Raw genomic sequence first — 27,973 nt, 5'->3', positions numbered from 1 at the left:
GATTTTATTATTATTGGGTATTTTTATCGAATTTGATAATACGTTCGGTAAAAAAATAATATTTTAAGTAATACTTTATCAAATATATTACCAAACTCAATAAAATATCTAATAATAAAATTAATAGAAATAATAATATTTTATATAAATTTTTACAAATTTTATTAAAATAATAACAATAAAACTAATAACATCTTTATTTATTCATATATTAGACTGCCACACGACTTTTCCAATTATAAAAACTTTCTACAAAAATATTAAAAGAAACATATATATATATATATATATATATATCTGAAACTCAAATTCTCAAAAGCAAAACAGTTATTTTGTTTCAGAAATGGAATCCAAAAATCTATGGCAACTCATCTCCTTCTATCTCTCAACAACACTAACCCTTCTCCGTAACCTTGTTCTTCACATCCTCACCTTTAACCAGTCCATTGTCAAATTCATGGATTCAATCTTGTCCCTCTATTTCCGTTCATGCCATCTCTCCCCCGTCGCCCTTGATTTAGACGATCAAACCACCCTCCATTTCTGGGTTACCAATCACCGTCGATTCGACCAGCCGACTCTCGTCATGGTTCATGGCTATGGCGGGAACCCTCTCTGGCAGTTCATTTACCAAGTGGGTCCTCTGTCGCGAAGGTTCAATTTGTTCATCCCCGATTTGTTGTTCTTCGGTAGATCCTATTCGAAATCCCCGCTCAGATCCGATTTGTTCCAGGCGAAATGCTTGTTGAATGGGCTGGGGAAGCTCGGCGTCGATCGGTTCTCCGTTTACGCCATCAGTTACGGCGGGTTTGTGGCGTACCGGATGGCGGAGATGCGTCCGGACGCGGTGGAGAGAATGGTTATTATGAGTAGTGGACTGTTGTATTCCGACGAACAGAGGACGGCGCAGCTGACGGAAATCGGACGGCATCCGTCAGAGATTCTTGTGCCGAAGAAACCCGATGATTTGAGGTTGCTGGTTAAACTATCAATGTGCAAGGAAAATGCTTTGAATTGGGTCCCTGATTTTTTCATTCGGCAGTTCATAACCGTAAGTTCGATGCTTCATATTCCCTCTCGCAGAACCAAGGTCTATTTGTCGTTTCAGTCCCTCTACTATGTTAAGTTTAATGGTTTAATTATGTGCTCAGTTCTCTTTCTCTTTGGTTTTTTAAAATTTAGTCTCTATACTTGTCTGATTTTAAAGCTAAAGTTTAATTGATGACACCTTAATTAATTTTCAATAAATTTGTAAACTCAACAAATTAAAATGAAGGATTGAACTCCAACTTTTTGTATAGCACGGGGACTAAAATCATAATTAAACCCTAAAATAACATGGCGTTGTGAATACCGTGGAAGGATGAGAAATTCAAGGGTTGAGTGTGTGTGGCAGCTGATGTATGACCATTGCCGGAAAGAGAAGGTTGAGCTTGCGAATTACTTGGTGGAGAAGAAAGCCGACACAAATCTTCCTGCTATCCCTCAGGTTTTGCTTCCTCCAATCCATGTTTCCGCTTGTTGCCTTTTGTTTTCGGCCGTCGCGTTTGTAGTTGATATAATTCAATATTTTATGCTGAACTTTATATGCTTGTATAATTAAATTTGAGGGTAAAGTACACTAGAGGTCCCTAAACCATGCCAAAATAATATTTTTGACTAGTGAATTTTCAATATTATATAGTAGTCATAAATTTCTCAATTGATTATAAAATAATCATTTAAATTTATCCAATTATTACAGAATGATTATAAAAATTATTGGAATTTGTTTCTATTTGTAGCATGTAGGGATCATTTTGTAACAATTCGATGAGTTTAATAATCATTTTGTAAATGTTTGAAAGCTTGTTGGCCAAAAATATCATTGCTGGCATAGTTTAATGGCCTCTAATGAACTTTACCCTTGAATTTAAATGTTTGTGTACAATACTTTTGTAGTAAGAGACTAATCTTGAAGCTAATGGATTGGGGTTTTTAATATTTGGATGTAGGAAATGCTGATAATTTGGGGGGAACATGATAAGGTCTTTCCAATAGAACTTGCATTCAAACTACAAAGGTGAAGGAATAAGTTCTCTTTTCACTAATTACAATTTTAAGTGTTTTCTAATCTCTCATTATGAATAATTATTTGGGATAAATTTGGATGGGATTTAGGCACTTGGGTTCAAGTTCAAGGTTGGAGATAATCAAGAGTGCAGGGCATGCTGCAAACATGGAGTCACCTGATGAGATCAATAAGTTAGTAGTATCATTTGTTTCGAGTTGATCATCCCTTCTAAACCGTGATTACCAATTTTAATAATCCTTGTTATTGCATACTTTTAACCCATGTTTATGAGTATCTTTTTTTAATTTTAACATCGTGTTGGAGCAATCTAGATTAAATAAATTATTCGTTGGACATCCAAAGCCACTGGGTATTTGAATTTAATAATAATATGGCATCTAATGGTTTTGGTTATCGGAAAACTAGAACGAATAATTCTTTTAAATAATTTGAAATGATTATAAGATAATATATGTTCATAACTTTCTTAACCAATTAACAACACATACACCTTACAGACATAACTGATCAAACTCGCATCTTTGGAAACAATAATATATTTTTATCACTAAAGTCACTTGATAGATTCAATAATAAATATTTGAATCCAAATTCATTATCGGAAAAAATAAATTAAATTTATATAATGATTGTTTGAGATATAACAGATACGTTCATTCCAAACTGAATATCCATAAATATTTGAATTGACACTATCTGGTATCATCATGCTCATAGTCATTCTTGAAATGTAATTATTATGACGATTGGAAAGGTGGTCTCTCATTTATTTGGACCACATCTCGTTAGTGTCGTGTTCATAAATCGTACCCGATAAAAAATTCATTTGATCCGAACTGAATATCCATAAATATTATCATATTTTGACAGATATATAATAATTAGAGACGGTCAAATTTTTTACTGACCTGAATTTGACTCGACCCAGAGTTAAAGAAAGATTCATTTGATCCGAAATTCAACCTGAATTCTGGGGTACACACCATACCCGATTAAAAGTTATCGTTGCTATTCGATAAAAAAATACCTAATTGAAAGAATACATAGAGAGATATTATAACAATTGCCTCTAAATGTATATAGAAGAATTATATTATTATCCTGAGTCAAGGATTTTTCACTCTAAACTCGTATCCAACCCAAATCTTAATTTCAAAAAAAAAAAAATAACAAAGAACACGGCACAGATACAGGCCAAGGCCAAGCTCTATATGTGACGGAGGACGATAAAGCTTAAACCGGGATAATAAACTCGCTGTATAAACTCCATTAATATATACACTTACAACATAAACTAGATGGTCAAACAGCGCGGTAGTTTTTAAAAAGTTCAATTTCTTTGATACTTAGCAAGTAATTATAGCTTTTGCTTTAGTCAAGCTTCAGTTACTATAACCTCCAAAAGAGGTGGTCAAAAATATTGCAGTTAAATTCGAATTAAATAGGGAATGGAAGTTCATACTGACAGACACGAACTTTAGTATAATCCAGAGTCCCGGACAGCGTTGAATGACGTGGGCAAGTCTAGCCTATGTTACTCAAACCTGAGTGCCAGTGTCAAACATGACATGTAATCTCTATCCGAATCATCGGAATAAAGGATGACATTAGAATGACATGTAATAATTGCTGAATGCAAGTTGGTCATGGTTGCTTGGCAATGAAACTACTTATATTTCATCTTTGAAAATGGGTAGTGCATGTCAGATTTCTTTTCCCCCTCAGGTTATAACCTATAATGTGTAGAATGTCTATCAATATGGATTCCATATGCTCAAGATACAACATAGACAAGTAGACAATAAATCTATGTTGTTTCGACTCTTTGTTTGTCATGAAATATCCATGTTCGACATATTTCCGAACATGGGTATGAGGATATGACCCTCCAAACACGGAGGATAAGGACTTAAAAAAAATGAGCATACCCATATCGGAGACATACTTGTATGCTTATATACCCTACCCTCAAGTTTGAGTAACGTAGCAATAAAGTAATACCGATCAGGGCAGTTACAAAAGATGAGACACTAAATCATTAATGAAAGTTCATAACATTGCTCACCTACAGTTGATCCAAAAACAAAGGAATTTGGATCCAAATTATGGACAACTTTTAGTCAGTATCGAGTTATTTGCTGCAGCATTTGTGAACTAGCTGCTTGAGAAACCAACTGCTCGGAACTTGGTGAAGGTCTCATTAAATGGTTTGCACCAGCTGCATTGCCAACCCCTTGTCTCATCATTTCTTTAGGATTATTTGCATTTGTTTCGAGCTGTGACGATTCCATCAGTGCTCGTATCTAATCAAGAAATTTGCACAAACATAAAAGTTTTAATGCTTGAGAGTAAGACAAAAGTAAAACATTAGTACTGAAAATTTCAGTCACCATATCAAGACGCTTCTTGTGGAGGTCACTCGATAACTGCATGTTTTAGAAACAGGATTCAAATTCGTCAGTTGTAATCTTTCTCATCTTGCAAATAATCAAAGATTTCCATATACAAAAAAAGGTGCTTATGCTAATAACATCAGAAGAAATGCTAGAGAAGACAGCTCAAGAAGGCTTGATTGAATAGGCAAAGTTAAATGTAAATAGAAAGATAATAGTTAGAGAAAATATTGTCTCCTACAAATACGTGTCAAACTGAGTTCCCAAAAAGAAATGAATAACCTTGAAATGAAAATTTGAATTCACATGCATTAAAGTCAAGATTCTAAGACATTTTGTTTGCTGATATCTCAAAAACGATGAAGAGAAATCCTTACGGGTCTTGTTTGGTCCCGTTCTTCGCTTGAAAATCCTGGAATAGTCAAATGCCAGTTTTTCTCTGTACTCCCATGTACAAAATTCATTAAACTTTCACTTACAATTAAAGAAGAAGCTCTAAAAGGTTGTCTTATGCAGACAACATATAAAAATTTCTACAATCCCACAGTAATGGCACAGTAAAATACTACATAATTTAACATAAGATACCCATTATGGTATGTTTTAGAAATTTTCTGACAGCCAGGGCATATGTGGAAGGCTAATCTAGAATCTCAGAAGAGTCAATTCCAGGATTCAAGAGCCACACAAGCTTGGAGCTATGGTCTAAGCTTGTGACACCAGCAACAGAATTTATTTAGTTTTGTTGTATCCTTATATTAACATGTTATTTTCCAAGCAAATGCAATACAAATCACAAACCTAAGTGCAGTAAGATATCCTTGGACTCTAATGTTGAAGATTTCCGATGCTTCGCCAAATTGCATGCAAATGTAGTCACCTGAAAACATGTCAAATGATACAAGCTTTAAACGAAGAAGACCATTATTCCATTACCTAACTACCAATGAAGGTACCTAGAAGGTGGCATGAAAGAAAATGGTCAAAAATAAGAAGATTGAAAGAAAGAGAATAAATACTAACTAGATAGTTAGGCACTAACTGATGGAGAAGTTAAATTTATAGCACTCTATCATGTTATAACAATCAAAAAACTCTTTTCTTCTCAAAATCATGGTTATAAATATCAAATACCTTTTGAGTCCAAAATATTTTCTCTTCAGTCTAAGCACAAAATATTGCAGGAAGAATGTCATATAGTCCCTTAAAAATATTCTGTAATATTCAAGTTATATTTGACATAAAGAGATATCCTATTGCTAACCTAGCAACCATATTGATATTTGTAGCAGCTCAGCCTTTAAGGTTACCTATACTATGATGTGTGGTTGATTACACCAGAAACTAAAACTTAAGTGTCGGAACCATGTACCCACAATCCCAAAATCATAAAGGCAACATCAACACGGTAAAGCCTTTAAATAAGATATATTCTATCTTAGCAGAGCCTTACAGAGTCTATGAATCATCAGCAATCTCCAGAAGTAGATCTTCAACTTCAGGTTCCAGCTTTCCTTGTGAATCAACCTGAACATAGCCAAAAAATGATGCCACAACAAAAGAAGGAAGAAAATGATCAGAAACTAACACAAATGAATGAACAAGACAAAGTCAAAAGGAGGAAAAACCTGTGAAACTAGATCCTGTATCTTTCTTTTTCCAAGAAGTTGATTGGTCGCTTCAGTTCCTTGGCTTGAACTTCCCCCAGGTGTGGTTGTACCAGATGCAGTTGCATTGGGCTGTGAGCCTGTCAAACTGAGAGTTTTCTGGCCTGCAAGTACGGGCATCCTTGGAGACTGCTGCTGTTGTTGCTGATGCAACGGTGACTGTTGTGGTTGTAATTGTTGTTGAGGCTGTTGTTGTAGCTGCTGCTGCAGTTGCTGCTGCATTTGTGATTGCCCCATTTGTGACTGTTGTTGTACTAGCTGAGGCAATTGTTGAGGATTCAAGCCCATTGAATTTTGCAACTGAGGTGAAGAAAAAGCGAGTTGCTGTTGCAAGAGGATTTGTGACTGCCTCTGAAGGCGGAAGGAAGATGACCCTGCACCAGATATTGACGGCATTTGTTTCAACAACTGTTGCTGCAAGAGAGAGTTCTGCATCATACCCGGTTGTCCATTCTGAGCTAGAGCTGATAACTGAGGGTTTATAAATGCCTGAGAAGATGTTCTTTGTAAGCTTTGAACCTGTAGTTTAAAGTGGGGATGAGAAATAAACTTCAATTGAAGAGCCACATGAAAAAATGTCTTATGTATTTCCTACCCCATAAAATATCCACCAAAGGTGGCAATGGAATAACAAGGCAGGTTAAGAAATAAACTTCAATTAAAGGGATGACATAACATCTTCGGTTTTAGTTAACTTATGGAGCTAAATAGCATGTTGGGTAAACTTGGCTTCTATTCCAACTATAGTCAAAGGAAATTAGACCTTTCCCCAAAATGATTGTGTGGTATTGGAGATACATGATTTCCATTTCACTTCTTGGGTATTAATCCTATACATATTACAGAAAATCTGTGCAACCTAAAGCTGTGAATTTCCAGTTATAAGAATAAAATTAAAATTTTATTCATCTAGTCTGAGTGGACATAAGCCAAAGAATAACTAAAGAGCAATATGTAGTAAAAAATATGTACTGCTTCAAACGAAACTTCTATATTAGTGCAAATTGAACTTCCCTACCCATAGATAAACTGGATGAATTGCACCTAGTCACCTACCGATGAAAATGATTTGTCAAATTGAACAATTATAACTGAACAAATTAAGGGGAAAACCCACAGCATACCGAAGTGGTCAATACATCACTGTAAGAAAGGTAAAAAATACCTGAGGTGATGTGAGTTGTGTCTGTTGCGATAACAGTTGTCTCATCTGTCCCTGATTCATCTGCTGTTGAGCATAAAGAGCACAATTATTCATCATCCCTGTTGCCTGCATCCCATGCAAAGATTGCCCAGTTGGGTTTCCCGTATGAAACTGAGACCTTTGCTCCAAACCAGCTTTCTGTCTCGGCTACAAAAAGAACAGATCTCGGATGTTTAAGAAAAGAAAAATTGTTTCTAAAATATGAAATTAGACGGGTGGCATATATCAAAACCTAGACAGTAATCTCTTCTGCAATAACCAGGTTATTAATATCAACAAGAAAATAATTACAATGAATTTAAAATGAAACAAGGTATGTTTCAAGAAATCATTATATCTTACAAATTTAGATGAAAACTAGAGCATGGTTTGAATTGCTTTGCAGCAGAAAGGATATCTATACACTATTTAGTAACTCGAAAGTGCTTAAGGCATAGAAACAACACAATATTCATTTTCAAAAAGCAAGAAATGCAAAGCACTAATGACATTGAGATACTCACTGACAAAAACCATCAACTATGTAACGGTTATCTAGCGTAATAAAAGAATTGGTAGTCATCAATAATTCCAACTTTAGCTAACAGCAAGATCTTGAGGACAAATGTAACTCTCTTAAATCCCTTACAAAAACGTGCACAATAAAAACTTGAATCCAAAATGCATGAGATAGTATTTGGAAACCTGGATTTAGATTTCAAAAATAGTGGAGTTGTGTGGTAGAACACATTTAAATATAACATGCATTATTCTTTTCTGAAATTCATCAATTTGTCGGATGCCTAATCTAAATTCCTATAGATATTTGGAAATTTGACAATCATGTTTTCATACCTTTCAAATATATAATCATATTGAATCCCAAGTATATTATGTACAATGTATGCATATCTTCCTCAGTTAGCAAATCATATCCAAATCCAGATCATCAAATTCTTGTTTCAAACATAACATAAAAGTATTTTCAAAAAGATAAATAAAAAACAAATCATCAAATGAACCAATAATTTAGCATCAACAATTCATGCAACTCATACCAAAAGTACAACCCAAAGTTTCAATTACATAATCTTAAACTACGTCCCCGCTTTAAAACAAAAACTCAACCAGAAGAATGCATTAAAAGCTTTATAAAAAAATGAAGTTCCCCCAGAAAAGGCGTAAAGAAATATTCCTACCGAAGCTAAAAGCTGAGACTGCAAACTAAACTGAGCAGCAGCGGCAGCAGCTGCACCACTGAGCATAGGCAAATGACCACTTTGCCCAATCAAAGCTGCCCTAGATAAATTGGGACTACCCATCTGCTGATTCTGTTGTTGATTAGCTTGAATCGAAGCTGACCCACCAAAATTCATTTGCCCGTACAACCCAGCTTGTTGTCTTAAAACGCTGCCGTATTGCGACTGCTGCTGCTGCTGAGTTTGTTGCTGTTGTTGGAGTTGATTAATGCGCGAAATCGACGGCGATCTTTGAAGGTTTTGCTGCATTTGGAAAATGGATAGACCCCCAACACCTTGTTGCGTCTGTTGCTGTAAAATTTGCTGCTGCTGATGTTGTTGTTGTTGGGTTAGATTTGGGAGAGGAGGCGACGAAATTTGCTGCTGCTGCTGTTGTAAATTTTGCAGCGAGGGATCAATTGAAGGAGAAGGGTTGCTGTTGTTTTTTTGAGGAAGAATTGAGGAATTCGTAGCTGTCGGTGTTGTTGACGGAGATGGCGCTGTCAGAGGCGGTGTTGGGTTAATGTCTGCCGTCGCCGTTGACAACGGTGGCGCCGGAACCGACGAAGAAGGGTCCATCATCATGGGATTTGGGGATTGGAGGTGTTTTGGAGATGATGTTGAAGAAGTTTCAGCCATGGCTTTCGGTTTGTTTCCCTTTGGGGAGCTCTGAATCTGTTAATCCATAGTGGAATTATAATTTTTATTTATTTTTTATTTTTTATTTTTTAAAATTTATTAATACTTAAATTAATTTTTAAATATGTAAATTGAATTTAGATATTTAAGTTGGAGTTTTATCAACTATAAAATATATACTTTTTTTAAAAAAAATTGTATTTACACCCTTATAAAAAGAAAGGGGTAATTGTTAATACTTAATAAAAAAATGTCTAATGATTTTTGGATAAAACCCATAAATCATCAAAGTATTATAATATTACTTGCCAGGTATTATTTTCCTAAAATTTATCGATTTAGCATAATTTTTTATATGAGAATGAAAGCACAATATCTGGAGCGCGATTTCCATAGAAAATGTTAACATGGCACCACGTGTGAAGGTTAGCTTCAAAGAACGTGCCTTACGATTCTCTTGCTACATCAGATTCCCTAAAAACATATATAAAAAAATATATTTTAAAAAAATTAAAAAATAAAACTATAAGTATCAATAATATAATTTAATACATATTAATTTCATGAGTTTAAGAGTGTAATGGTATTAATTTATATAGGCATATTAAAGTGTTTAAGTTATGTTTCTTAACAATGTGGAATAAATGTTAAAATGAGTATTCCTTAATTTTTTTTATATTATCTCTATATATAATGAATCCATTTATGCGATAATGTAAAATTTTATTAGGTTAATATTTATTATTAAGGTTTAGTAATTAAGATTATATATTTTTATACATTAATATATTTAAATAGTTATTTTTTAATTACGAGTTCAAAAAATTTATGTAACATAAATTAAAAATATTTCATTTACATATAAATATTATTTATTGAATATGATTAATTAAATCTATAATTTAAGTTGAATCTAAAATAAAAATATGAAGAGAAAAAAAATAGAGAAAATCGCCTCAGTGACCAAAAATGCCTTATAATATACGATTTTAACCAACTTTTTTTGGATTTGCCAAAATGACCAACAAAATCGCAACGCGAAATAAAAATCGCAACGCGATCCCCAGAATCGCAAATCAGTTTCCAAAATCACAACGCGATTCTTGACAATCGCAATGCGATAGTACAAATTCGCATTGCGATTTTCCAGAATCGCAACGCGAATATGAAAATCACAACGCGAACACATAAATCGCAACGCGTATCCGTAAACCGCAACATGTATCCGTAAATCGCAACGCGTATCCGTAAATCGCAACGCGTATCCGTAAATCGCAACGCGATTTTTAAAGCGCCATTATAATCGCTACGCGTATTTTATTTTCAAATTACAAAAACGAATATTAAGACAAAATCCCGTAATCGCAACTCATAACCTAAAACCTAAAATCACAACTCAGTCCCATCTCCATCTCTCACTCTCTACGGCGAAATCCGTCCCCATCTCCGAAGATTTCCGTCCCCATCTCCGGCGAAATCCCTCACAACCATTCACGGTCAGAAATCCCTCACAATATTCAGAAATGGAAAATCAACCTCCGAGGGTTAGTTTTTTTAATTATTTTTATTTTGAAATTTTTGCATTATTGTAGGTTTTTCATATTGAAACTGATGATAAGTTTACTGGTCATTTCAATAATAGATTAACCATTTCACTTAGATTTCATTTCGCGTTGCGTTTCTCTCGTTGCGATTTTCATTTCGCGTTGCTATTCTCTCGTTGCGATTTTCAAGTTAGTATTTGTCTTTGTCTTTGTTCTGTCTTTTGGTTGAAGTAATGCAATCCATTCAAGTTTCAATTTGCAGAAGAGTCGCAACGAGATAAATGAAAATCGCAACGTGAAAATGACTATCTGCAACGAGAAAAATAAAAATCGCAACGAGAGAATCGCAACGCGAAATGAAAATCGCAACGAGAGAATCGCAACGCGAAACCAAAATCGCATTGCGATTTTCATTTCGCGTTGCGATTCTCTCGTTGCGATTTTCATTTCTCTCGTTGCGACAGTCATTCTCTCGTTGCGATTTTCATTTCAACCAAAAGACAAAATAGTGTACGACAGCATGATAAATTACATATCATTGGCTGATTTAAGAGATATTATTAAGGGATGGAGCTCTCATTTGGCTAAATTCTTGGATGCGATCAATTATTGGACTCGTTCTGGAAACAAGAAGCCAAAGAAGCTCAATATTACAGTTATTAGAGACGAGACCGCGCCACAACAAACGGGAGGAGCCAGAGGAGATTGTGGTCCTCTCGTATGCTTGGCGTTGGAGCGTTTGACGACGGGAAGCACCAAGTATCTACCTCCCACCGATAGAGATAGAGCTGTAGTAGGCTTGTGGTTTCGGCATTATATGGCTAAATCGATATATACGAGACGCTGCCTACCTGCATCCGCGTTATAAAAATGTCCATAAACAATTGGTAAGTTTATAGACTTTTGGTTTGAAAATGTTTGGTTAAGTACCTAGAATTCAATAATTTGCTGTTTGTAGGTTTTAGATGTGTAGAAAGTGTTGTTTGAGCAAATGTTTGGTTTCTGCAGGTTAATCTCAGAAGTGAACTGCGTGAAAATGATGTATGGCTGCAAAAGTTGATTCAATAGTTTAATTGATTGTTTTTTGATTGTTTAATTGATTTGTAAAAGTTGATTCAATAGTAGATGATTGGAAATAAGAATTATTGCTTATTTTTTGATTGTTTAATTAATTTGTAAAAGATGATTTGTAAAAGTTGATTTGTGTAATTGATGCGAACATAATTCTTATTTGTGCTTGTTTAATTGATTGAAATGTAATGGTTGATTTTGTTGATTTCAATCTGCATTATGTTGAAGGCAAAAATGACTATCGCAATGCGAAATGAAAATCGCAACGAGAGAATCGCAATGCGGAAATGAAAATCGCAATGCGGAAATGAAAATTGCAACGAAAGAATCGCAATGCGATTTTCATTTCGCATTGCGATTTTCATTTCCGCATTGCGATTCTCTCGTTGCGATTTTCATTTCGCATTGCGATTTTCATTTCGCATTGCGATTCTCTCGTTGCGATTTTCATTTCGCATTGCGATTTTCATTTCCGCATTGCGATTCTATCGTTGCGATTTTCATTTCGCATTGCGATTTTCATTTCGCATTGCGATTTTCATTTCCGCATTGCGATTTTCATGTTGGGATTTTCATTTCGCATTGCGATTCTCTCGTTGCGATTGTAATTTCCGTGTTGCGATAGTCAAATGCATGCCTAATAAGTGATAACAACTGAATAACAAGAGTTGGTTAAGTCAAAATGGTTGGCCTGAGTCATTAATTCAACTGAAAATGTTAAAAGTTCACATATAAAATCCACATAATACAACGTTTGCATTTAAAATTCACCTAAGTTAACAGTCCCAAAAGGTGAAGCCAATTGTGATTGGGATTTTAAAGATGATTGCCTTTTGCTTGACACCATATGAGCTTTGGATTTTGATGAGGACCCATATTTTGGTAGAGGAAAAGATGATTTTGATGGCACTGGTGATCCATAGCGTATGCGCTTGAATCATCTTGGTTTAAATGAAGAGCAACTTTTATAACATGGCCACACGGATAACCAGATGTTTGCCATTTCATACAACTACACGTCTTTGCATTTAGATCGACTAGCCCATTTAAGTTATTATCCAATACTTGAAACAAAGTGTTTGAACATGGTTCAACTCTCCATGACGTTGACTTCACAACACGTTTCGTTATCTTTTTTTCAGTCCATGGTGTAACACGATGTTCCAATGTTCTTGTAAATTTAAATAAACAATACTTAGTAAAATATATAAATATGATAAGTTACGAATTCAAAGAAATAATACCTGCATGGTTTCTTTTCTTGTAGTACCACTGTTGAATAGAGGCTCGAAAAAACTCCATTAACATAGTAATGGGTAATTTCCGGGAATGACGACTTAGAGCGTTGATTGATTCTGCACTATTAGACGTCATGAAACCATATCTTGCTCCAAGTTGATGTACTCTTGACCATCTTTCAAATCCGACATCTTCTAGTGTTTGAGCACACTGAGGCAAAACACGTCTTAAACAATTTATAATCATTTATAAATGTGCTCCAAGGTATCGACCTTTCAAATGTGCTCCGTAAGCTATTGGCAATATCCCATTGTTAGCATCCATGGCTACTGCTAATAAGTTTACTCTAAGGTATCGACCTTTCAAATGTGCTCCGTCAACTATAATAACTGGACGCATGCAAGTAATAAACGAACGAATCTACAAAATAATATACACAAGAAATATAATCATTTAAATGTGAAATGCATGTAACTAACAAAAATGAGTCAACAAAATTATATTGATTTACTAACCGTAGCACCAATGGCGATAAACAGCAACTCAAAGTGTCCATCTCTATCTGTTTTGATATGAGTTACCGACCCAGGATTTTTCAGCTTTAAATTGTGACAATAAGCCGGCAGTTGGGCAAACGATGCTTCTGGCGACCCCCTCAACAATTCCAAGGCATAACATTTGGCACTCCAAGCTTGAGAATATGATATACTAATCTTGAACCGAGCATTCATGTCAGTCATAATTTCATGTCCCCGATATACCCTGCCATTCAAAAACATTAACTCAGCCAGAAAACCACCCAACACCTTTTTGTTTGCCTGTCTATGGTGAGGAAAAACTTGGGTTCTTGAACATGTATGTTTATCAATAAAAGTCCTAACTTGAAACATTTCGCAATCTTTTATTCTCTTTGCAATCATACGCCACGTACAGTTTTTGTCAATCATACACCTTGTTTCGAAACGATCTTTGCTTGATTTGTTAACTTTTAGTTGATAGCCATCTTCCACACATTTCGTATACAAAGCTATCTTCAAGTCTTCCTTTGTATCAAAACAATCATCTTTCTTGATACGAATAACTTTTGTGTAACAATCAACTGCTTTCTTTACCAACTCTTCTTCCGGTATCTGAAGTAATTCTGGCATATTCCATTTATACGCCCGTGGCATTTTCTTTTCTTCGGGGACTTTTTCTTCTTCTTTTTCTTCTTCAGGATTATATGAATTACAGAATGGATGTTCAACATGTTCATTCACAGTCGTAACTTCCTCCTCATTATCATCAACAATACATTCTTCGGCAACGGCTGTTTCATCATCAAAATTCGGGTATTGACCAATATCAAAATCATTACACGCAGGGTCTGTTTCTTCTTCTGAAACATCATCAAAATCCGTGTATTGACCAATATCAAAGTCCGGATATTGACCAAGACCAAATTTCGAATACTGACTAGTACTCACAATTTTTTCTGTTGGCTCATCATCGTCTAACTGGTCAATACGAAAACCGGAATTTGGTGCTGAAAGTTGATTGGGATTTGGATTAGAGAAAGGTTGTGGGTTTTGAGAAAAACTTAGTTGATTACTACCCGCTACTGACCCAACAATACTACTTCTAGGTTCAACAACATACAATGTAACATCATCTTGTGAAACACTAATGTAAGCAATGAATCGTTCAACATCTTCATTGTCGGTTAACAAATAAACTTTACCATTTCTCTGATAAGATAGCCTAAATCCACTTAGGGGCTCTAAATTCAATTTATTTGAAACACGTAGCATTAGAGTTTCATAAGTTAACTTTTGTAAAGACAATTTTAGTTGAAGATTCATGGGTAAAGGCATATATTGTAAAACACCATGAACATTATCCCATGACCCTCCAAAACACAAATCTATCCAAACATGATCAACATTAGATGATTTCATGGTTGTAAATTAATTTACTAAACAGACGAGCTGCGAAACTAAAACCTGTTGCCGGATTGGGAAGGATGTCGTTGGATATAGGAACGGATGTCGCCGGAGAGAGTGATAGATGGAGATGGAATGAGTTGCGATTTAGGGATTTAGTTTATGATTTGCTGCTGTTGCGTAGTTATATACCCAAAATTTCAGTGTTGTGATTTACAGATTCTCGTTGCGATTTACGGATTATCGTTGTGATTTACAGATTCTCGTTGCGATTTACGGATTATCGTTGCGATTTACGGATACGCGTTGCGATATACGGATACGCATTGCGATTTACGGATACGCGTTGCTATTTACGGATACACGTTGCGGTTTACGGATACGCGTTGCGATTTATGTGTTCGCGTTGCGATTTTCATATTCGCGTTGCGATTTTGGAAACTGATTTGCGATTCTGGGGATCGCGTTGCGATTTTTATTTCGCGTTGCGATTTTGTTGGTCATTTTGGCAAATCCAAAAAAAGTTGGTTAAAATCGTATATTATAAGGCATTTTTGGTCACTGAGGCGATTTTCTCAAAAAAATATTACTTGGTGCGATGGACATGTAACATGTAAGGTTTATATAGAAATTTATGTATATAAATGATAACACTATTAGTTGTTACTACTAAAATGATAATATAAATTAGTTTAAAAATAATAATATAAATATTTTTATAAGTTATATAACCATACAATTAGGATCACATAAGAATCTAATTAATCATATTTAATAAATAATATATTTATATGTTAATGAAATATTTTAAATTTGTGTTACTTAATTTTTTTGAACTCGTAATTAAAAAAATAAGTATTTAAATATATTAACATATCAAAAATATATAATCTTAATTAATATAAACCTAATGTAATTTAACAATAGTGTATAAATGAATTCAATAAATATAGAGATAAAAAATTAAAGAATACACCTTTTAACTTTTATCCCACATTGTCAAGAAACATAATATAGATACTCCAACATGCCTATATAAATTAACATTATTAAGTTCTTCAACTTATGAAACTAATACGTATTAAATTATGCTGTTAGTCATATAGTTTTATTTTTTAAAATATTTTTAAAGTATATTTTTTTAAAAGGCTTTTAGGGAATTTGATGTGACAATAAAACCTTAGAAGGCATGATCTTTGAAATGTGCCTTCCCATGCGATGCCATGTCAACATTTCCCCTGAAAAGCCCACTCCAGGAGAAGTTTCTTTGGTCTACTTAAGCAAAGGTATGTTTCACGTAACACGCCTAATTATCACTATATTAAAAAATGTATTAGATCGATAAAGTGTGAAAAAACGGTGCCTGACAAATAATATTATAATATTTGTGTGACTTTTAGGTAAAAACGCTTTATTCTTGAGGCATCATAATTTTATAAAAAAATATAATGTATTTTCTTATAACAATTGACACACAAATAGTCACTTAAAATAGACAGTGATCACATAAGTAAAAAGTTAAAAATTTACAAAAAAAGCTCCAATAAAATAAAAATACAAATAAATATGATTTCATTGACAAACTAATCACAAAATATAATGAAACTATTGAAAGACCACCAACAAAACGTAAATCAAAGTTAACATAAATAGTCTCTAAATTCAATTTGAGGGTCTAAAGTAAATAATATCAACAAGATAACAAATAATATCATTCTTAATAACCATGGCGTTTATCAAATCTAATTATGAGAAAAAAATAAATTAAAACAACAGTCAAACGATTAAAAGCATGTCAGAAAATATAAAAAATTATGTAATACAAATATAAAAAAAAATATCAGAGAAACAGAGTTATTAAAAATAAAAAAATAGAGATATAATATCAAAAAGTAAAGAAAAAAATAAAAAAATATCAACCACGATAATTAACACTAAGACTAACGTTGTTGCCTATCAACTAAAGATGAAGAAAGAGATGGCGATGTTTTTATATATCAAACAGGCAATGTGATTTAAAATAACGTTAAATTATCAATTGAGGGGTCCAAACAAACGTAATAGATCAAATTGAACATTTGTATACTTGGGTACCAAACAGAACTATTCTGAAAGTGAAATGACTAAACATGAGTTTACTTCATAATTTTTCTCTTCCCAGAAAAAAAATCTTTTTTATTTTTGAAATTTCCTTCCTATCGTTTGATCACCATTCCCCCTCCCCCCACCCTCTCCCCCTAGTCGTTTGTCTTTCGAGCTTCGACCTCTCTCTCTCCTTTATTTAAAACCCTAACTCCTTGTCCCTAACTCAGTGATTCCCAATCCCCTCGTCCCTCTCAACTCGGATTACCCACTGCTTTAATCTGCCTAAGTTATTATCGATTAATCAAGTTTTTTTTTAAGGTAAGGATCGCTTTTCCTCTCCCATTTTATTTATTTAGTTTTGATTTTTTCTTGCTGAAAAATATGGACGCCAATGCATTTAGCAGTTGTATTTTAGGGCTTCTTGTTTTCTATTATAGATATAATTTAGGGTTCTGGATACAAAAGTTTTAGAGTTCGGTAAAAAAATTATATGTTATTTTGTTAACCCTGTAAGTGGTGCTTATTTGCCTTTATTTCGTGCCGAAAGTATTGATTAATTAAGCTTATTAAGGTAAGAATCGTTTTTCCTCTCTTTGTTGCATAATTTTGAATGCGGATGCACTTAGAAGTTTTGCTTTAGGGCTACTTGGCTTTATTATAAAATTTAGTTTAGCGTTTTGAATATGAAAGTTTTATCTTGCTATAAAATTTTCTTTTTAATCTATAAACTCTGTAAGTGGTGCTTATTTGGATTTGATTTGCTTTTGTTTTCTAATAAAACATCTCCTAGACTTTAGGCTTAAGCGTTTGCATTTCTGGCTTATTTATTTTGATTTTGAGGTTGTTCTTAGATAATTTGATAACTGAAATCTGGTTTCCTCTTTGATGGAGGTATATTTATCATAAAATCTTAAGAAACAGGTGGCACTTATACAAAAAAAGGTAACTATCTTGTTTCCCTTTCTGGTGACTGTTAAGTACATGGATTTTAGGAAGCCATATTTGCTAAGGACAATGCAATCTGTTTACTTATAACTTAAGGGTGGTAACGGTGGTTGCCTAGTTTTGGTATCTTAATAATCATCTGGTTAGGGAAAATGCATATGTCAGGCCAAAGGTTTTTGAAATTTTGAACTAAAATTTTTTAGTTGCTTATGCAACTGTTTCAGAGATTAGCTCAATTATTTTCAAGAAGCATGGTCTGATATCCTTCACAAGTTGATAAAAGGTGCTGCTGTTTATGTGAAAATTTTCTTGCAACAATGGTGAACTATTATCAGCTAATCTGTTTGTGTATTTTACCATATCTTGCTTAATCCAGTTTGTTTTGACCTTGATTGCTTTGTAGACTAAAAAAAATTTAAGGAATTTATGCTTTAGCTACTGTTTCCATTCTTTACATGGAAACTTTGTTTCCGCTGTAGTCAACTTGTAGGGTGTATGTATCTGTATATATATTTTGCCTCTTTCGTTAACTTGTAGGGTCTACATGTCTATATATTTTGCTGGTAACATATTTAAGTAGATCAGGATCTGTCTCTTATGTGTTCTGAATAAATGGTGATTTCTGCTTAGATACCTAGGAGAATAGGTGAAGATGGACCATTGACAGCAGTTAATCCTAGAGGCTATGCTACATTTATAGGTGGAAAGTTTTAGACTGACAATATGAGGATTGGGTACATTTATGGGTTTATGCTACATTTATAAGTGGAAAGTTTTAGGTTAACATTGAGAGTCCTGAAATTTAAAAATTGACGCGGCTTTCGAGAATAACACCTTGTTTTTCCACTTTTCTAATTCAACCACATTTATGGTTTCATGGAACAATGACAAGATAGAGGAGATTTTCTATTTCATTGACTAAACTTTAGATTTATTGGTTTCCTAATGATTTAGAATTGGATCTTAAAAGTGTTGAGTTGATACTAAAGACATACTATACAGGGCCCCTTTTTTCCTTCGGAGATGAATATCCCACAAGCTTTGTTGCCCAAATCTTCCTCTAATGGATTTTCCCGTTCGAAGAGGTGATAGAGAGGGTGGGGCCAGGTTGGAGAATAAGGTGCAGTCAGGAAAATCTAATCAGGGAAGAATACTAACTACAGGTGAACATTCTCTTACATGAATATCTGATTATTGAACTACTTTCTTTATCTAATTTACCTGGTATAGGTGCAGTGGCTGGTGGGAAGAGTGGAGGTAATGAGAGTTCTTCCCGTGATCGGATAGTTTATTTGACTACCTGTCTCATTGGGCATATGGTGGAAGTCCATGTGAAAAATGGATCAGTTTACACTGGAATATTTCATGCAACTGATGCTGAAAAGGACTTTGGTATGGTATTTCGTTTACTTTTTTATTACTAATTATGCATCTGTAATAAGTTTGGCAAATTGTACTTTGGTCACTTAGAGTTCATATGCAAATAAATTGAACTCTGAAAATGATTCATTTTCCTAACGTCCACTCTGTTGCCACTTCAGGAATAATCTTGAAAATGGCTCGAATGATAAAGGAAGGTACTTTGCAAGGAAACAAGGCTGTTGCCGAGTTCGTTAGCAAGGCACCCACAAAGATTTTAATTATACCTGCCAAAGAACTTGTGCAAGTTATAGCAAAGGTTTTGCTAATTTTCCTATCTTTAGAGTTCCATATCTTGTGGAGTTGCCAGTGAGAGATGAATTGTCAAGTAGTTTATGGGAGGCTTTCTGAAAATTGATAGTCTGTTTTAGATAGATAATTGTGAATGAATAGCTGAAACTTGGTTAAAACAAAATATTGCAAATTTTTTATCTTTTTTTTTCTTCAATACTAATTTGTCTGTTCTTGAAATGATTTCAGGACATGGCTGTAACCAGTGATGGATTTGCAAGTGAGCTCCAGCATGAAAAACATCAGGAACTTTTGATAGATTCTGTGATATCACAATCCCGTCATGTTGGAATGGAGAGAGAATTGGAGCCCTGGGTTCCTGACAAAGATTACCCACAATGCCCTGAGCTAGAAAATGTTTTTGCTGGCTCATGGAATAGGTTGCAATCATGCTCTCATTTCACAAATTTATTGCGATAGCTCTTTTGTTCCAATTTCTTTAGCCCACTTGCATCTAATTTGTTTTTTCTTATTTTTATTTGTTGCCTGGTTATTTACCACATCAAATTAAACTGAAAAATTGATGTCATAAATTTCAAGATGTAATGTTACTTGGGAAATGTTCTTTAATGGGTTTGTGTTGAGAGAATCAAGGATAAACTAGAACATGATTTCTACGTTGATATTTGATTCTGTGAGATTAGTTTAATACGGAAATGCTGGTTGAGATTTCTTTTTTCATGTTAATCTAGTATGTCAATTTCTTTTTGGGAGTTCACCTGTCCTTTTGTTGCAATAACCAGGCAGAACCTGATTTTGTTGTCAATGCTAGAATCTTTGAGCTAAAAAGAGAGGAGACCATTTGCATTAAAATATTTTTTATAGCAAATCTTTTCTTTTTGGCAATTGTTTTTTTCTTGTATTTTTCAGTTAATATCTGAAACATTCCTCTTTGTCATATTAATATTCTATTATACAAGCATGTAATTGGGCTATCAGGAACTGGGATCAGTTTGAAACCAATCAAAAGCTGTTTGGTGTACAAAGTACTTTCAATGAGGAGCTTTACACAACTAAACTTGAGAGAGGTCCTCAAATGAGAGAGTTGGAGAAGGAAGCAATGAGAATAGCAAGAGAGATTGAGGGTGAGGAGACCCAGGACCTTCATTTAGCAGAGGTATCTTTTCCTAATATGAATTATTTGTCTCTTTAAGTTTGTTAATTTGTCTCTAAAATTTCTCATGTTTTGCGTATTGAATTTCTAACAGGAGAGAGTCTTAGATCTTCATGATAATTTTGATATTGATGAAGAGATGAGGTATTCTTCGGTCTGCAGGGGTAGAGGGGTTGACGATAGTGGTTATGAAGAAGAGGAGAACATTATGTTAGATTCCCACAACACTGAGACCTTTGGAGATTCTTCTGATTCTCTCAGTAGAGGGCCGGCAGATTTGAATAGTTTGGAAAGCAGTGACAGTGTTCGAATGTCATCAAGCACTACTTTAGTGGTAGTTATTGGCCTCTGAAATTTAAATATTCTCGTTCTTTCTTTTCTGATTGCACACACACACAAACACACACACTCATATATATATATACACACACATGCACTTATATAATCTGAGTATTCATCTAAACTATTTTAAGTTTGTGTTTTTTCCTTCATAAAATAAATCAGCAATTTAAGGTGGGTTAAGCACTGCCAGTAATCCAGAAGAGGGTAAACAGAATAGCAAGAATAGAACCAAATTACATTTTATTTTCTTGATGAAGAAAATTTGGTATTGGACCTTATGCTGGTAATAAACCTTTTAATGTTTCCTTCCTCCAATATTGATCAAGATGGATTTTCAATTTATGATAAATTGGTTTGAGAGGTAGATTAGTTGGGTGGTGGGGGTCAATTACAATTTGGATAGCTTACTGAAGTTGATTTTAAGTGATATTATTGGAGAAGGTTCGCATGCATTACTGGTTGATATTCTTTTTTTTTTGATAGAAATAGGAGGCCTCTTTAAAAACCTCCCTCTTAGTATTCCTTTACCCTAAGGCAAGAACCGAATAGCGGAAGGAGGAAAAGAGTACCTCAATATATTGATGATAAACCAATTACATAAGACTTAAAAACACTCCTAGCAGTTACATAATACTTAAACACACTCCTATTACACCCTAACAGTTAAACATCCAAACCTACTAAAACAAAATTAACCATCACCCAGTCCCCTCCTTTGCTAGCTTATCAGCTTGTTAACTATAGACCAAGTGAATCTTAATTTGCTTATTAACAACAAAGGGTAGATTGAATACGCAGGGAGCTGTGTAAATGTTTATGGAATTTAATGCAGAATGGCCTGCTAATTGACTGAGTTGCGAGTTTAAGGACTTTAGGCTTGTTGTTGGAAGCCAAAAGTATGTGTTGGGCATGTAGGGAGAGCATGCACCTCTTTGCAGTGCATTTTGAGATGAAACTGCATGTTGTATATTTTATTTAAGCTTCTGATCTTTTTGTTAGTCGCTTTATTCTTGCATGCTTTTTGTGCAAGTTTGATTAATTTTATTTTGATATATATTGTAATTGAAGTTTCTTTTGGGGTGCATGCTTCAACAATGAATTATTCTGATGCTTTTCTTCACATCTCGTATTTCATCATAGCCCTTCCTAAACATAATTGTTGTTACTTGATGTAATGCTAAAAGTTAATTCCATTCCAGGCACCATCTTTGCATGCGTTGACTCTGTTGTGTGATCCTTTACCTTTTATAACAGGCTTCTGTTTTTTTTTTCTTTTTCGGTAGGATGAGGCACCATCTTCCCAAGCAGCCATTGGTGCAGATTTGAACCATACTAGCTTTAATGATAATGATAAACAGTTGGCATCTGAATTTTCTTCTGAAAGTTTCTTTGTATCTGGCAGTGAAAGCGGGTATTTAATTTTTTCTTTCTTTAGACATTCCTGTGATGTGTATTTTGCCGATTATATTTGTGATTCCTCCTTTCTGTAAAGTTTAAGGCAGTATTAGATATGTTACTAAGGAGCAATTCTCCGGACATTATGTTGGCGTTAGCTCTTTATTTGTCTTGATTTGAATACTTGTATAGGATCCAAGACAATTTGCTTGGTGAACATGGAGGAAGCTTTAATGCCAAAGAGTTTGCTCAAAAGCATCCTGTAAGTTAAACATCTCTTATAATCAAATCTTGAATGGTGAATGTGGAGCACCTTAATTTGTTGCTTTAATTTCCTTATCTGATCCATATCACCATTGGGTTTCTTTGCTCTTGTCATCCTAATTCTAGTTTATTTGCTTCTAAGATGTTTGTTTTCTGTTTGAATTCCTGTTCGTTATAATGCCAGCCATCTGAGGACCGGCAATTGTCGAACTCTATTGGTGAGTATGCTTAATCATGCTTTATAAACTATCGATCTGCATTTAATCTTGCTGCTGCAGCTGGTTATTTTATTATAAGAGCAATTTGTAATGCAGATTCCCAGTCATTATCAAATGACAGGTTTGATGGGCTGATAAAGCTGGGCCATCAGCAAATGTGGCAACACATTCTCAATTTAACTCTATATCAAAGGTTAGTGAAAAACCAGCTTCTTCTGGTGAACTTTCTGAGGGTCCAGCTTCTAGCAAAGTAACTGGTGAAACACATTCCGTAAACTCCCGCGGACAACCTGGTAGTTCTACATCATCAAATTCAGATTATGTTGCTGCTGTCTCAGCATCTAGTGGCCGTGGCTTATCACCAAGTTCATCAATGGGCTCATTATCCTCTGAGAAATCAACACTGAACCCCCATGCTAAGGTGCGTTTTCTTTCTTTTTTATTTTCCAGTGTGTGGAAGCCAACTCCAAGAGTTGTAGGTGGTTGTTGTTGTTTTTAATATGAGGGGCCTTAACTGCTCCATTGTTTACCTTTTGACATGATTATTTGTCGCTTGCCTTATGTTGTCTTTTCACACATCTTAATGTTTCATCAGGAATTCAAACTGAACCCTAATGCGAAGAGTTTCAAACCATCTCAAACATCTGTTAGGCCTCCATCCCCCGTCTCTGATGGTTCATTCTACTATCAAACACAAGTGTCTCCTGTACCACATATGCACATGCCTGTTAATTTCGGGGTAAGCTGCTTAAAAGTAATTGCAATTGTTATGAACACTGATTTTGCAAGCAAGACAGGCAACTCTTGCATCATCTAGGGCTGTTTATGAATAAAAAGAACTCCCGATGTTACTGCACATTGAAATTACTAAATCTTGTTTCCATTGGTTTTCCCTTCTTGTATCATGTATCAGTTAATGACTGATACATATGTTGTTTAGACTCCTCAGTTAATGCCTGTTATATGACCCTCCAGGGACATTCAAATACTTTGAAAAACTTTGAAAAACTGAACAGGCCTATGTAAGACAAGTACCTGTGTATCTGACACTCACACATGGGTCTGGATAGCTGAGACTGATGCATAATAAATTAATTCCAGAACTCTGGGTTATGACTGGAAACCTCTGGGCTCTAAGGGGAGTTTTCACTTTTCAATTTCAACGTTGCATTTAATCTTTAATAGTACTCATTCCAGCATTTTGGTATTCGAGTAAACAATAAACAGTACAGTGACATATCCTTTATTTTTTTTCGGCTTGTTATTACTTTTACGTGGGTTAATGGTTTAGGTAGGACTAACTTAGGTTTTGACTTGGAATGGAAAACTACTAGCTGGATTTAACCTACATTCATCTAAATCTTGTATTCTGTAAATTTTAACTGGATGCAACGTTATTCAGCATCACATATTTTAATAAGCATTGGTAAATGACATTAAGATTCACTTCTGTTGCAGATTTATCCTTTCTCTTTTTAATCCGAAATATGTTCTCATTACTCTACATGTTCATCGTGGTCGATGATCACATGGTTTTTGTAGATTGGATCCTCCTTCCCTGGTCACCAGCCTGTTGTATTCAACCCTCAGGTGGCGCCAATACAATCACCACAAGCATATTTTCATCCAACCGGGCCTCAGGTGGGCAACTAAACATTAATTTGCTATTGTGTTATTGACCCATCTTGATATGCTTATTATTTATTGATTAATATTTTTCAAAATTGCAGTATGGGCAGCAGATGCTTCTTGGGCAACGACCTGTGATGTACTACCAACCGGTAAGTGATTCTGAAGATTATCTGAATTTGTGTAGATTTGTCGTGTCAATTATCTTTAGCATGACAATTACAGCACCCTTAAGCTGGTATTCCTGGAACACACTCCCATTTTGCATATGATGCTTCCCCGATAGTTGTGTTAGTAAGAACATTTGTAGATTTGATGAGAGGTGAAAATAGTATGCAACTCCGACTCTTCATTTTAGCTAAAACAATCACCATCGAACATGGATATAAGGATAGGGTTCTCCAACTGTATTAGTAACAAGTCGGTGTTGGACACGTACCTAATAGAACTGAAACCATGTTTTTGCAGGAAATGCAGTATAAAGGACGGGATTATTAACCGGTTGTAGTTTGCTGACAGCGTTTTTGAGGGCCATGCTCTGCTTGGAAAAAGAATAAACTTTCGAAAGACTGCTCGGATAATCTCGAAAGAAGGCCCTAGCCATCCATGAAAGGTCGTATATGTTGTCGTGATAACCCGTCGTATATTTCCAAGTTCAAGGGTTATATAATATTTACCGCCATGGGAAATTATATTATAAACCCGTTATATGCTTTTTCATTCACACATCCGTCTCTGGATTTCTAGCTTTTCTTAACTAACCTGCACTTCCCTCTGGTGGCTTGTTTTAAAATTTGATAGTTTTGAATCAATTTGTGGTTAAAAGATAGTATTGTGTCTATTATTATACTCTCTTTTTTTATTAAGTTTTTTTACTCACTATATCCTTGATTGGATGTCTCATTCATGGCAAAATCCCAAATTCAGTTGTTAGATAATGATAACTCTATTATGGATTTTGACTTTTGATCACCTTTCAAGTCCAAACTATAATAGGGTATTCTTTCTCAGTTAAGAAAGGTTGCGAATTTGATTTCTACCGGAGTCGAGTTCTTAAAAAATAAGGTAAACTACACGTTTAGTAACTCGGTTATCATTATTGTTTCAGAATTTTATTTAATGTTACATTTTGATTTTATTTTGTCCATCTATGGTTAAGATTAAAGGTGAAGGTGTCGTTAACGTGCCACCATAAATTATATCATATCATCAATAATTTTTTTAAAAATATATTACATCAATAGTTTTCTTAATTCAACGACGAATAATAACAAAAATGAATGTCAAGTATGATTTTAAATTATTTAATTATTTCTAAGTATAATATATTTTTATATTAAAAATAATTAAATTTAAAAAAGTTAAATTTGATTCTACTAGGATATTCATGATTTTTAAATTTGTGAAGCATACGACATGGTTTTAAGTTTTTCAGTTGTTTAGTCCTAACCTGAAGAAATTTGTGATACGCCATTATAAATTATTGAAAGACATACAAGTTAAAAGAGATGAAGATGTTATCTAATTTCGATTTGAATGTCTAATATGATACAATTTCAAATCGAACTTTTATTTTAGTTTTGATATAATTTAGTTCTTAACTTTATATATTCAATATTCTATTTTATAGAATGAATCAAATCTTTAGTGGTTAAATGATGATTGTAATTATAGTGTACTAATAAAAAATATTATATTTTCTAAGATGATTAGTAAATTTAAATTGAAATAAGTTAGTTATTAAGGTCAAAATGGTACACTAAATTTCTTCTTAGATAGAATCACGTATATATATTTAACACATAATAAATTTATGTGCATCAAGAGTGGGAAACACTTTTATTCAATGTTACTTGGAATTTTGAAATGAAAAATTAAAATACTTGTATTAAACGTGTATAGGGTTTTACATCAAGCTTTCTTGGTTCTTAGCTGACAATCGTTTCAAAAACTCGTAAGTAGTGATCATTGTTGTTGCAGACATTGACATTGAAGCCCACCTTGGTCCCAACCCTCTATAACAAGCAAGCCACCCTCCTTCTTTAACCAAGTTCCTCAGGGTTTGCCCGATCGTCGGTCTGCACCGCCCGTTCTCTTCACCATCGAGAACCTGCAACCGAGTCTTGATCGTATCGAGCGGCATTGTGATCAAAGCTGTAATCCCGCCTGCCATTGCCGAGCTTTGTCGTCTTTTTTCGATAAGTAACATCCGACGCCACCCCAAACAAGCCTTTGAGCAACTGAATAAGATGCCCACCAAACTGCATTTGATGGTGCGTATGTCAAAATCGATATCCCAAAGCCTCTGTACAATCCCTTTGGACCATCTCTATGAACTATTTTCCTGAAGGCATCGATCCCGTTTTGATATCTACAATGTGAACCACCACAGCTCGAATCCGATCCTTGGACCATTAGCCTTTGGCTAACCACATCGATCGGGGTCCAAACAAGCTGAGCCGCCATTGCGGCTGTTAATCCGGCGATCGCGCCCGCAGTCGGTTCGGCTATGCCTAAGTTAACCGTGGTACTCCCTGCATTACTCTTGGTTACCTCAAGGGCAGTCATGTAGAGAGCTCGGGCCGGGATTGTCCCCATCAACGAAGTGCCGAAACCGCGGTATAAAGCTCGGATACCTTCGTGTTTAACGGTCGAAAACGCCGTCCTGATGCCGGAAATTTGCGATCGAGCAACTTGTTGCCGCGTCTTGACCAAAACTACGGGGTAAAGAGTCGCCGATACGCCGGACAACAACGCCGCACCTAAGAAGAAAAACTTGGTTTTATCAAGCATTTCCCAATTTATATCCGGCGGAATGTGAATCTCTTGTGCCGATTCTTCCTCTTCCACTTCCGCGCTTAAATCCATCTTTGTCACTTTCAAGAGATCGAATCCAACAACCCAAATCTCCCAATATATTTATATATATATGATAAAAAATATATACAAAAATTCAACAGTTTAGCATTGAAACTATACAAATTGAAAATAACCCCAACACCATTTCACGGTGAAAAATCTGGGTCATGACGAGATTAAGAGCAACGATGAATAGATTTTTTTTCCTCGTGCGAAACCAGGATTTGGATTTAACGTGAATCACTAGTACAGCAAAGGGATGATCTATCATTTCTTTAACAAAAGAAACAGAAAATGATCGATTCGATCGTTGGGAACATACGATGTTTTCAGCTAACGGGAAAGCCGACCATCGTCGTCACCGCCGGCGACGGAGCTCCGGTGATTACGTATCTCGAAAGAGCTTGAGAAAACGAAATTATAACAAATGAACAAATATAAA

General features: G+C 34.7%; 2 protein-coding genes and 2 pseudogenes across 3 annotated transcripts; 2 read left to right on the top strand and 2 right to left on the bottom strand.

Moving 5' to 3' along the window:
• The first annotated feature begins 309 nt into the window (after positions 1-309).
• On the top strand, positions 310-2,409 carry LOC120196017 (carboxylesterase YbfK-like). Its single transcript, XM_039197925.1, has 4 exons — positions 310-1,051; positions 1,397-1,489; positions 1,995-2,062; positions 2,161-2,409. Exons 1-4 carry the CDS (start codon positions 344-346, stop codon positions 2,270-2,272), a joined length of 981 nt encoding a protein of 326 aa, XP_039053856.1. The 5' UTR covers positions 310-343; the 3' UTR covers positions 2,273-2,409.
• Positions 2,410-3,417: 1,008 nt separating this feature from the next.
• On the bottom strand, positions 3,418-9,261 carry LOC120196014 (transcription initiation factor TFIID subunit 12b-like). Of its 2 annotated transcripts, XM_039197924.1 has the most exons (9): positions 8,517-9,261; positions 7,300-7,485; positions 6,096-6,653; positions 5,930-5,994; positions 5,269-5,357; positions 4,845-4,906; positions 4,465-4,500; positions 4,140-4,377; positions 3,418-3,470 (listed from the first exon to the last, which is right to left on the bottom strand). In XM_039197924.1, exons 1-8 carry the CDS (start codon positions 9,192-9,194, stop codon positions 4,195-4,197), a joined length of 1,857 nt encoding a protein of 618 aa, XP_039053855.1. In that variant the 5' UTR covers positions 9,195-9,261; the 3' UTR covers positions 3,418-3,470; positions 4,140-4,194. The 2 variants fall into 2 exon arrangements, with proteins under 2 accessions (XP_039053855.1, XP_039053854.1); XM_039197923.1 differs by lacking the exons at positions 3,418-3,470; positions 4,140-4,377; positions 4,465-4,500; positions 4,845-4,906 and having other exon boundaries at positions 5,269-5,347; positions 5,921-5,994; positions 8,517-9,259.
• A 9,741-nt stretch (positions 9,262-19,002) lies between these two features.
• On the top strand, positions 19,003-25,217 carry LOC120196015 (annotated as a pseudogene).
• A 298-nt stretch (positions 25,218-25,515) lies between these two features.
• On the bottom strand, positions 25,516-27,973 carry LOC120196018 (annotated as a pseudogene).

Source organism: Hibiscus syriacus, unplaced genomic scaffold (genome assembly GCF_006381635.1).
Source record: "Hibiscus syriacus cultivar Baekdansim isolate YM2019G1 unplaced genomic scaffold, ASM638163v2 tig00117026_pilon, whole genome shotgun sequence".
Classification (NCBI taxonomy): Eukaryota; Viridiplantae; Streptophyta; class Magnoliopsida; order Malvales; family Malvaceae; genus Hibiscus; species Hibiscus syriacus.
The sequence above is the reverse complement of the archived record's forward strand: the minus strand, read 5'-3'. Positions and strand labels throughout refer to the sequence as shown.